This window comes from Dermochelys coriacea, chromosome 22, assembly GCF_009764565.3.
Source record: "Dermochelys coriacea isolate rDerCor1 chromosome 22, rDerCor1.pri.v4, whole genome shotgun sequence".
NCBI lineage: Eukaryota > Metazoa > Chordata > Testudines > Dermochelyidae > Dermochelys > Dermochelys coriacea.
Window position 1 is genome coordinate 11380036 of NC_050089.1, and position 12257 is coordinate 11392292.

The following is a 12257-nucleotide window of genomic DNA, read 5'->3' on the forward strand; positions in this document are numbered from 1 at the left end:
TTTTCTTGGCAGTACTTTTCCACCAACATGACTCATGTCTGATAACCAGTGTGGCTCCAAATCATTTCTCAATTCATTTTCATGATCCAAATGCAATCTGAAATAACAGCAACACTTCCTTAATAAGGACTGGGTGACTCAGAGAGCTGGGAATGGGAGGCAAGCTCTTTCACTTCTAGGGTGCTGGTTCAAATCCAGCTGAAAATGCTAACTGACCTCAAGGTGTTGTCCCCTAAAGCATGTTTGTTGCATCCGCCTCCCATCCCCATATCATAAGGAGGCACAAGTCGTATGTGGCAATGGGGCAGTGATGAAGAAGTGCTTGGAAATACCCAGAACCAGGGCAACTTTGTCTGTAGTCTCTGCACAGAGGCAAGGGACTGACTGGGCTGTCAAAGAGCTCACAGAGCAAATTTGCAGAAAAACAAATTAATGCAGAATTCAAAATAGCCACCAGAGTGTTAAAGTCCATAACATATCCAGTAGTCCTTCCTAGAGACCCAGGACTAGCACAGTCAAGGTTAGGCCTCTGGCCAAGCCAGGTTAGGTTAAGAGGGTTAGGGCAGGGCAAGCCACGCTTCCCTGTCCTGGCTTCACGTGGAACTGGCTCCTGGTGGAAGCAACCAGCCTTTTTATTTGGCCTGTTAGGCCCTGATTGGCCTCTGCTTGCTCCCTGCCCTTCTAGGGGCAACTCTTGCTGGTTCTGCCTGAAGCTGATCATGCGATGCCTCTCTAGGCAGCATTGGTGGTCCAAACTCCACCACCTTCTTAGGGCAAAGTGTGCGAAGGCAATGGGCAGCAAGCGCTTGGTACACCCCACATCAGGGCCATACACAAGGCATTTCCCCTCTCCTCCCTAGAGGTGGCATATCTAGGTTGGAGAGTGAATAGAGGAACCACATGGCAGCGTGTGGTAGTTCATGCTATATCTGCTCTGCAGATAGCACAGGGAAAGTTCAGCCTCCAGGGCTGCCAATCTGGCACCTTTCACAACATGAATAATGCTCTGGGAAAAGCATGTGTCACACTAGGATTTCAGTGTGTGCCATAGCCATTAACTCATCAAAGCTCACAGCCCCTCCATGAGGCCAGGAAGGGCCATTAGCCTCACCTGACAGATGGGGAGACTGAGGCATAGTGAGTGGCAGCAGGTCACAGAGCACAAGCTGGGAATAGAACCCAGGAGTCCTTGGCATCTAGACCAGGGGTGGGCAAACTACAGCCCACTTGCTGGATCTGGCCTGCCAGCGGTTTTAATCCGGTCCTCGAGCTGCCGCTAGGGAGCGGGTTCTGGGCCTGCCCTGCTCTGGTGCTCCAGCCAGGGAGCAGGGTTGGGGGCTGCTACACATAGCTCCAGGAAACAGCGGCATGGCCTCCTCCGGCTCCTACGTGAAGGGGCAGCCGGGGGCTCCGCTCTGCACATTGCCCCTGCCTCAAGCGCTGCCCCCACAACTCCTATTGGCCAGGAACCGCCTGGGCCTTGCCTCTGCATAGGAGCTGGAGAAGGGACATGCTGCTGCTTCTGGGAGCCACTTGAGGTAAGTGCCACCTGGAGCCTGCACCCCTGAACCTCGCCCCGCGCCCCAACCCTCTGCCCCAGTCCTAATCCCCCTCCCGCCCTCCAAACCTCTCGATCCCAGCCCAGAGCACCCTCCTGCATGCCAAACTCATCCCCAGCCCCACCCCAGAGCCCACAACCCCAGCTGGAGCCTTTGCCCCTCCTCCCCCCCCAACCCCAGCCCAGAGCCCCCTCCCACACCCTGAACTCTTCATTTCTTGCCCTACCCTGGAGCCCGCACCCCCAACCAGAGTCCTCGCCCCTTCCCACACCCCAACCCCAATTTTGTGAGCATTCATGGCCCACCATACAATTTCTATTCCCAGATATGGCCCTCAGGCCAAAAAGTTCACCCACCCTGATCTAGACCTTGTTGAACTCTATTAGAAAATCAGCCTCGGTTTAACTCAAAATCAATCTAGTTACCTCTGTGCAACCCCCTAATATAGACACATTGAAACAGCTTTCATTGTGCCTTGGCTGAGTGCAGTAATCAGTCTGGGGCAGTCCCTGCATTGAAGTCCATGGGAGTTTGGTCATTCACACGGTCAACAGTGTGCCCTTGTTGCCAAGAAGGCTAACAGCATTTTGGGCTGTATAAGTAGGAGCACTGCCAGCAGATCGAGGGACGTGATCATTCCCCTCTATTGGGCATTGGTGAGGCCTCATCTGGAGTCCTGTGTCCGGTTTTGGGTCCCACGCTATAAGAAGAATATGGAAAAATTGGAAAGAGTCCAGCGGAGGGCAACAAAAATGATTAGGGGGCTGGAGCACGTGACTTATCAGGAGAGGCTAAGGGAACTGGGGTTATTTAGTCTGCAGAAGAGAAGAATGAGGGGGAATTTGATAGCTGCTTTCAACTACCTGGAAGGGGGTTCCAAAGAGGATGGAGCTCGGCTGTTCTCAGTGGTGGCAGATGACAGAACAAGAAGCAATGATCTCAAGTTGCAGTGGGGGAGGTTTAGGTTGGATATTAGGAAAAACTTTTTCACTAGGAGGGTGGTGAAACACTGGAATGCGTTACCTTGGAAAGCGGTGGAATCTCCTTCCTTAGAGGTTTTTAAGGCCAGGCTTGACAAAGCCTTGGCTGAGATGGTTTAGTTGGGGATTGGTCCTGCTTTGAGCAGGGGGTTAGCCTAGATGACCTCCTGAGGTCCCTTCCAACCCTGATATTCTATGATTCTATAGATGCAGGATCAAGCCTTTAAACTCAGGCTTCACTGATGTAACATGATGGATTTTAGCTACACTGGACTTTATCACAAGGCTAGCACAAGCCCCCAGTCACCTGCTATAATGACTAGACAACATTCCCTCCCGTCTTGCTTCGCTAAGATAGCGATCAGTTCTCAGTAATGCATTATTTTGTCAGATCTGATAATGGGAGATTAGTGACAGATTATCTTTAATTTTAACAACTCTTGCTGTTGTCAGATTCTTCCCTTCCCTGCTGGCATACTGTAATTGACTGCCTCCTCCTCCTCTGGCATGACAGATGATTTGACCCTTCTTATAGCATAACACTGAGGCTAAATACATCGATATGTCAAGGTTATTCCCACTCCGTGCTGTGCTGGTACTGACTCCCTTGATGGTATGGTAATGGCACTAATTGACTCCCCACAATGCTCAGTGCTTCTGAAGTTTAATGTATTGGAAGATTACTAGGATCCTCCGATCTTTTCTCTCTCCAATGCAGATGCCAAGGAAATTTTAATCATATACGTATATGTGATTTTTATATACATGTATATGGTTCTTTATAGAAATAAAGAACCACCAATAAAATCTCTTCAATACACCTCAGAAAACAATCAGATACCCTATCCAGAACTGGGAAAGATGGCCTTGTGATTAAGACCCTGAGGATATGTTTACACAGTCTGTGGCAGCGAGCCTCCCAGCCTGGCTCACTCCACCGTGCTAAAAATAGGGCTTTGACATTGGTTATCAGGCTGGGGCTCGGCTCTGAGGCCCACCCTCTATCCTAGGCTTCAGAGCCCGAGATCCACCCTGAGTTGTAGCATCTACATAGCTACATAGAGTGAGTCCCACACACCTGAGTCTGTTGGCCCAGGCTGGGAGGCTTGCTGCCACGGGCTGTATAGATGTACCTGACTAGGCAAAGACTCAGGAGAGCTGGGTTCAGCTTCTGGTTCTGCTATAGACTCCCTGTGTGGCCTCAGGCAAGCTACTTAACCTAGTTTCCCTCTCTGTAAAATGGGGATAATTGCCCTTCCTTTGTCTATCTTGTCTATTTAGATTGTAAGCTCTTTTGGGCAGGGACTCTCTGTTACCAGGCATACGTACAGTACCTACCATACTGAGGCCCTGACCTCTGTTAGGGCCTCAAGGCATTACTGTGATAAACATAATGTGTATCCAGACAGGGCAGCTGAACCTGTGAAGAACAAGACAGCAGCCTTGACTGCATCCCTCCCTAACCTCCCTGGGCAGACGAGGTCTCTAGACTTCGCTGCCCCACAAAGGAGTGATCGGAATGTGTGATACCCTCACAGATTTATCATCTCCATAGAAAATGGCCGCCAGCTAACATAAGATGAGCATGGTGTGCCAGTCCCACTCCTTCAATCCCTTAAACTCCCAGGGTTGACAGGGATTGGCACAAATGAGCCTGAGCTCCCAACCCCTTAAAGCACAAGGTGACAAAACACCACTCAAACGAAGGATGGATTTTCATTACATGCCTTTTCCGCCCCACTCCATCTTCACCCCTGCAACTAGGGACCAGGGTAAAGCTGACTCTGAATATGAATGCCTTGAAACAGCTAGACACCTCCAGCATGATGAAGGTGGATTTCTTCTGAGCTCTGATTAGCAAGCGGTGTCATGCTGAGCTCATTTGTCACATACCCCCAACACACACACTCCTCATGCCCGAGAAAGAGAGTTCGCATTTGAAGAGCCTTGTCGATGCTAACAGGTAAATAGGAGGTTTCCGGCAGGAGACATAATTAGGCACTTGGCAAACAGCTCCTTATCAGCCCCAAGAGAGAGGGGGATTAGAATCTCTTGCAGAACAGAAACTTGAAGAAAACTGCACAAATCTGCTAGGCCTGCTGCTGCTAAAGGATGCTGGAAGACCCCTATTGCAGGGCAGTGAGCTCACAGCCTCTGAATGCCTAGCATGCTCAGAGGGGCTGGCAGCTAACATGTGGAGGGTCGCCTATTAAACCTGCATGACTAACAGACACACGTGACAAACCTGTGGGTCTTCCTGTCCCACTTCCCAGCTGGGAAGACCCTCCCTCGGCCCACTCCCCAGCTAATGTGACCATCCTTGGCACAATCCCAGAACACCGCCTAGCCAGGGTCCCCCCTGCCTACTCTCCCCTTGGGGCAACCTCTGCCCACTCCCCAGTCAGGGCAACATTCTCTCCCCCTGGCTAGGGTGACAATCCCCATGCCCAGCTCATTCGCAGGGCCTCTTAGACCCATTCCTTAGCTGGGGCAATAACCTCCAGAAGTTGTCCACTCAGGGCCTAATCTTTTGCTAAGAGTCTCCCATGAGGTGCTGAGTACCATCAGACCATAAGGAAGTCCATGGGAGACAAGGGCACTCATTCCTTTGCAGAATCAGGCCCAGAACCCACACCAGAGGCTGGGGTGGGGAGGAGCACAGGTCCTGAGGCAGCTGCTTAGCCATTTACATGCTAAAAGGGCTTGATGGGTTGAAGTGGCTGTAATTGCAGAGGGTCTCTGATCTGTCAGCTCATCTGCATCTCATCAGCATACCAATTAGGCACCCTCCTGCCATTCCCACCACTCTGTGTTTAGGCATGGAAGCCTTTTTGCACATAAGTGGATAATTGGACACCCCCCCCACAAAGAGGGAATGTGGTGTCTCGTGGAGGTGAGGCTGTGGAGATTGGTGGATTCTAATCCCAGTCTTGCCATTAATTCCCCCCAAATTTTCTTCCCCTTCTAGGGATCACCTGCAAGTTACACATACCCCATCTTCCCCTTTTAAAGTGCCAAATCCCAGTCCCCAGGGTTTAATCTAAACCCCAGAGAGATGGCTACAATGCTTTTTAAAAGGTGGGAAGGGGAGAGAAAGCAAAAAGAAATGTACAAAGTCAGCCCCGTCAGATCTCCAGATCCCAGACACATGCTAATGAGCTTCTGCCTTATCAGGCATCTTGTGAACAGAGGGCTCTCATACAGCTGAGGATATAGTTCCACAAGGAAATGCGTTCAGTGCATTACATAAATATATTAAAAGTTAAACACTTAAAGTCCTGGCTCTCCTGCCCAAAAGCAACGAGGAGTTTGAAAATCTGAGCATCTCAAATTTGTTTGCTAGCTGAAATCTGGATCAGCTTCAACTTCTGGTGAATTTTCTCTCAAAGCTGATGAGCTGGAAGCCCCTGTGGCTGAAACTGACAGACATGGGCAGAGAGCATGAGCCTGTTAAAAAGGCAACAAGGATGCTTCAAACAACATTAGACGGAAGTCAGCTAATTTGACTCTTGGGAGCAGTTTGTCTCCAGGACACAAATGTTTGCTCCTGAGTGGTGGATTTAGTTAAATGATTTCTAACCATTTATTTATTCAGTATATAATAATATGGGAATTCCTCCCATGGTTGGCTGAGAAGAGGAAAATTGGCAAATAATCAGCAGCCCACTAGAGCTATTCTAATCTCAAGGCATTATACTACTGCTGGGGTTTGAGGGCTCTTGATTCCCACTTGAAAACACGGACAATTAAAGGTGTGCTCAGCACCTTGCAGGATCCAGCACTGGATTTCAGAAACCTGGATCAGCACTTCCTACTTGGGTGAGAAGTACCCAGCCAGGCAGGAACTGTGCTCCATGGTTGGAGGCGGTCCAGATGAATTGATGAGGCTGGTGGGATGTTTCATCTGGGAGGAAGCTCGAAGATTCAGGAGTGGGCAGAAGACATGTTTTGGGGGCCTGAAAGGGAGAGCCTGAGCATGGGGCAGGCAGGGTATAAGAGCCTGCTTGGAGGGCTTGTAACTCGGGTGGACCTGGGCCCTGCTTAGCCTTAATCCGCCATCTAGGCATTGGCCTGACCCCCAGGTAAGAGGTGCAGGTTGGGGCTGCCTCCTCCAGCTCAGAGGTAGAGGCCCAGCTGAGGAATTATGCTGCCACTGGAATACAAACCAGCATTGTGCAGAATAAAGTCACCTGGACAGACTTATGACAAGGAATGATTTATTTAAGGCCACCAAACATTCTGACCAGGCAGCCGACACCAGCAGGGCTTTCCATTGTCCAGGTGCCTTGTCAGCATAACCTGTAGTAACTGATCACCTCTTGCTGGTGGGCTGTTTGCAAAGCTTAACTCCAACGGGAGATGTGCGATACCTCTGAAAAGCAGGCCACATACTTAGCTGCCTATGGTGCATAACCTGTGGTAGAAAAGGTTGCCCTTTTCTGGCTCCACCTATTGCTCCCAGTAAACTGGGATTTTCAAGAATGCACTTGTTCTTCAAGGCTCTGATAGGATCCTTCATGAATCCCATTCACTTTGTGCTGTGCTATCAGACTCTCCACATTGCACGTTCCAGGTACGTTACTTGGTTGGGATTGGTCACGTTAGTCACACGGCACCATCTCTGTTTCTGGATGGGTGTACTTAGCAGACAATGGCAGTGAACAGAAGTAATTCAGGTCAAAATTTGGTCTGTACAATCCTTACTTCTGGTGAGGGTTTGTGAAATAGAAGAACCCTAGAATGGGTTACCTAGGGAGGTGGTGGAATCTCCTTCCTTAGAGGTTTTCGAGATCAGGCTTGACAAAGCCCTGGCTGGGATGATTTAGTTGGGGATAGGTCCTGCTTTGAGCAGGGGGTTGGACTAGATGACCTCCTGAGGTCCCTTCCAACCCTGATATTCTATGATTCTAACCCAGCTGACTTCCAGGGGGAAGGTTGCAGGACTGGCCATTAGGGAAAAGCAAGGCAAAGCATTTTGCTACTTGTAAACCAAGCAAGCTTGATCTGGCATCAAACAGGGAACCCCGGGATGCCTCTTATCCAGTCACTGCTCTTCATGCAGAACTGCTCTTCGCCCCTTGAGATTGTATCGCAGCAGCATGTTTAAACACTGTCATCTGCAGGCAGACAGACCCTGGGTGTGTGAAACATTTGACTGGACCATTTGCCAGGTTTGTTCAACAAATAGAATATTCTTTTGCGTCCTAGAAAATGAGTCTCCCTCCAAACCCTAAAAGAGAGACAATCTCTTTTATTGGACCAGCTTCCATTGGCGACAAAGACGAGTTTTTGAGCTCCACAGAGCTATCTAATATCCTGCGACCAAGACGGCGACATCACCATTCCAAACCCTAAAAGTGATTGCCCGCTGACGGCAAAATCTTTGTCGTGTCAGACATTCTCCAGGAGCTGGAACACAGCTGTGAGACGAGCAGGGGCTTCCATGCACTCAAAACTTCACTGCAGAGCTCTCAGCAAAACACAGATTCAGAAGGATCTGCATATTTATGGCAAAACTCTCCCTCGCATTTAAAATGTATTACAAAAATATAGCAATCAGGTTGGGTATTAAAGCCATGTCTTTCCCTGGCTCCCGCCTAACGGCTACTCTCATTAGTGCAGGCGGGTTTGGATCTGTCACTTTTGTTCATAACAAGTGGGTCTAGGGAAATGGCTAAAAAGGGCTCTGATGCTGTAAGAGATCTCTCCGTGTCGGAAGTGACGGCCCGTTTCCCTGCTCACTCAGAGGGAGCTGAAGGCAGAGCTGTCACATGCCAGAGGTAGAAACTGGCAGGCAACATTCCAGCCGAGGCTGAAAGTAGCTGCTGCAGCAATGTAAGAACTTTCCTGAGGCCAGGTCTCAGGCAGAGCCGAGTAAGATGTCGCTGCTTTTGTTCTGTGATGAGGCACTTCCAGCTGGCAAACATCTGGACAACGGGTGGTCTCGGAGACAAGGGTTCTTGCCACTGGGCTGATCTGTAACTTCCCAGTGAGCTGCCCAGATAGGAATATTAAAGATGAGACCCCCCGTTCCAAGGCTCCTTAGTCTGCTTCATAGATCAGGGTTGCTTTCTCCTGGAAAACACAACCTCCATGGAGCGGCTTCATCCAGTCCTACAGAGCCTGGGCCAAGTTCCAAGCTGGTGTAAGCAGGTTCAGCTCCATCAACTTCAACGCGTGAATTTGGCACCCGGCTTCCACCACTGCACTCCTCTCTGCCCCACCCGACAATCTTGCCATTGTGGAACCCTTCTCCTCTGAAGCACTTGCCATGTGGCACAGCCTCCCTCTGGAATCTCTCCATCTCCTTGCAAACCTCAGCTAAAATCCCTCTTTCCTCTCCAGGCTCTCTCCAAAATAAACAGGCACTTCTTTATTAAAAATAGATAGGTTAGAAATAGAGGCAGTGTGACCTAGTGGCTAGGGCACTGGACTGAGAACCAGGTTCTATTCCTGGATCTGCCACTGGCCTGCTGGGTGATGTCGAACAGTCACGTCCCCTCGTCATGCCTCAGTTTCCCCATCTATATTATGGGGAAAATATATCTCATTTGTAAAGCGCTTTGAGATCTACTGTTGTAAGGTTTCTTGCACCCTCACTCGACACATCTGGTGCTGGCCATTGGAGACAGAGTACTCTGCTAAACGGACCATGGGTCTGATCCAATCTGGCAATTCCCATGTACTTAATATGGTGAGGTAAGTCACATCCACCCTGTCTCATTTTATCTGCCTCCAAAGTTAAAACGACAAAACCACCAATGTGGGAAAGAGAACAAAAATGAGCAGAAGAGATGGGCTGAGGAACTAGTTCAACCATTAATGAATTAAGTGGTGGGTTCCTGCCCTGCTGCAGAACCCAGAGGTCCATAAAGAGAACCACAGAGATACAGCACTGAATCTCTGTAGATGGCAGGAAATACACCAATACTCCTAGTCACCACTGAGAGCAGCAAATGCACAGAGTCTGGTGCATCTCATTGCTCCACTACCCCTTGGATCTTGCAATGACTCTGCAACCAAAGGGTCTGGCGTGAAGCCCCTTTGGGGAATGTCTACGTTGCGACTGGTACAGCATGTGTTGGCATTCCTGAGCTAGCAGTGCGGCTGTGGCTCAGGTCTGCCTGAGTAGGCTGCAACTGTGCCTCCCACCTGCTGTGCAGGCACATCTGTGTCCGTGCATTGGCAGGGAAGGAATCTCACTGGCCAGTTTCTCCCTCTGTCAGCTTGGGGCTGTAGCAATCAAAAGGCCGACTCTGCAAGAGACAGAGTGGCATTGGGTGAGCACCGAGAACGAGAGCACGAGAGAGTGAGCCATGGTTGAGTGAGGGCCGTTGAACAGCAGCGGCAGAGGACGCGGGGATGAGCGAGCGCTGTGCTGCAATCACAAGAGAGTGAACGAAGGGCAGACAGGTGTCGATACAAGAGCATTAGAGAATCAGGCGCATTAAATATGCCAAAGACTAACCACTTAATGGACTGTGGAGGGTGCAGATGTCTCATGCATAGCACAAATTCTATAATTCAATCAAAAAAAGTCACTATGAGCTGGAAGGATGAAGTGCTTCTTGCAGAAAAGGAAGCAAGCATGGATCAGTGCTACAGGTGATTTGGATTCTGGTAACTCCACCGATACACACTGATCAGTTAGTCTGCTGGGAGCCTTTCCTGGTGCACTAACCAGCCTCTACTCAGGCTGAAACGAGACTCCTTTTGCTCTGCATTTGCCTGGTTATCCTCCATCTCCAAGAGAGTCCAGCCAATGGGGAGGTGCTGAGTGGGGGGGGATTCACCTGCTGCTGGTAGGAGTCATCTCCTCTCTGGGGCCACTCTTAAGCCACCCCTGCCCAGGTGCCCATAAAGACTCACTGGCCAAAATGGTTTGCCTAAAGTTAGGCTCCTAAATCCTTACTGAGGCCCATAAATAGAAGTGACCTGATTTTCAAAGGTGCTGCTTTCCTGCAGGTTCATAGTGACTCCAGTGGATTTGTGGGTGCTTAGCACTTCTGAAAGCCTGGATGCTTATATAGGCACCCAGATTTGAAAACTAATGAAAGTCAGGCTGTGCCCCAACAGAACGGGATGGTTGTACAAGCAATACACAGGGAGGAGAAGAGTAGCTAGCCCCCATGACCAATACAGAAGGAGGTGCAGGGTAAGGAGGAAAACAAACAACAGGAGGGATTGGCAAGTAGTTTCAGGTGATGATTATTACAACTAGTCAGGAACCAGAATGTCTATTCCACAGGAAATTCTGATATTTGTGAGAGGGGAAAAAGATCTTTCCAAATTGGAACGAAATTTCAAAATTTTCCACAAAAGGAAAATTCCCCAAAGCTTTGATTCAGTCAGAACCACTGAAACATTTTGTTTCAATGTTATCGTTTTGATTCATTTTATTTAATCAACTTTCATAGTCCAGTTTTCCAGTTCAAATCGACTTTTCGTTTTGAAAGTTTTAAATACATAAAAAATGGCCAAAATCAGAAACGACGTGTTTCCATTGACCCAAACCAAACAAATGTTCAGATTTTTGATTCACAAACATTTTGGAGACACTTATTTTTCATCCTGATTTGGAAGGGGGAAAATTTTGACATCTTGAACATTTTCACAGGATAGGAAAACCATTTCCCAGCCTGCTCTAATAACAGGGCCTTTTCTTGGTTTAGCTGATGTCTCTTGACAATGGGTTTAACTTAAACTGAAAAAAAAAAAGCCACTCATATAGGAAAATAAGAGGGTCTACACAGTAGGTAAAGCCAGTATAACTATACCTGTGTAACTGCTAAAACTTTCTCATGTAACTTTCCCCCAAATCATTTAGGGATAGGTTTAAGATGACTTGAAATAAACCATTCTTAATCTGAAATAAGTGTGTCCACAAAGCAGTTTGCACCAGTTTAAACCAGTGCAAGTCTGTGTGCAAACATGGCCTGTGTGTGGATTTGTATCCAGGACATGCTTTGTAGGCACTGAATCTTATCTTCTTTTAGAGAGGGCTGCTGTCACACTGGGGCTGATGCTGGGTGTTGCTAGTCATGCTGGAGAGATGGTCCCTTAAGGTGGTAATTTAAAATGCTTGGAGATGTCTTGGGGTTGTCTCTTAACAAAGGGGAACATAGGGTTTCACTGTAAACTTCCTTCTAAGTCATGAACAATGAGAGAGTTGCAGCTAAAAACAACATTGGGGTTGTTCTTTGCTAAGGGTCAGGTCATGCAAGGCAAGGAGTACTCTCCACTCCCATTGACTTTAGGGGGAGTGGAGGTGAGGACGGGATCTCAGCACCTCCCAGGAGGCACTCAGCACCTGGCAGGTTCAGACGCTAGGAAGAGGCCTGCTGGGCCAATCTTACCTGTCTGAAGCCATTTCGTGTGTACTGCAGGATTTTCAGGGCATAGTTCGACCGTTGACCTTTGCTGTTGAATTCGATGTGGCCGGTGAGACCTTCCAATTCTACCTGTCCAAGAGAGAGAGAGTTACAGCACCAAATTGAGATCGTTCCCCCTTATAGTCTTGAACAGAGCCCACACGTGGCAGCTGTTTACCCAGTTAGTAGGACAGAGCTGTGGAGCTCTGACATCTATCCACGGGAATGGAGTATAAACAGTATGGCCATGGGACAATTCTAATTGCTTTCAGAATCTGCCTGGAGTAGAAATGAGACAGAAGAGAGGGGAAAATATCCCAAAACAAAACAAAGACTTGTAAGTTGCG

At 48.8% G+C, this 12257-nt stretch overlaps 1 protein-coding gene across 5 annotated transcripts in view; it reads right to left on the bottom strand.

Moving 5' to 3' along the window:
- The window catches only part of GRIK4 (glutamate ionotropic receptor kainate type subunit 4), a 294856-nt gene that overhangs the window by 43188 nt on the left and 239411 nt on the right, over positions 1-12257 (bottom strand). For all 5 annotated transcript variants that reach the window (XR_006276691.1, XM_038380428.2, XM_043501059.1 and 2 more), the window contains one exon: positions 11896-12000. Coding sequence is in view for 4 of the 5 variants with exons in the window: in XM_038380428.2 (XP_038236356.1) it covers positions 11896-12000 (105 nt within the window). In the remaining variant the exon portion in view is untranslated. The remainder of the gene's footprint in view (positions 1-11895; positions 12001-12257) is intronic.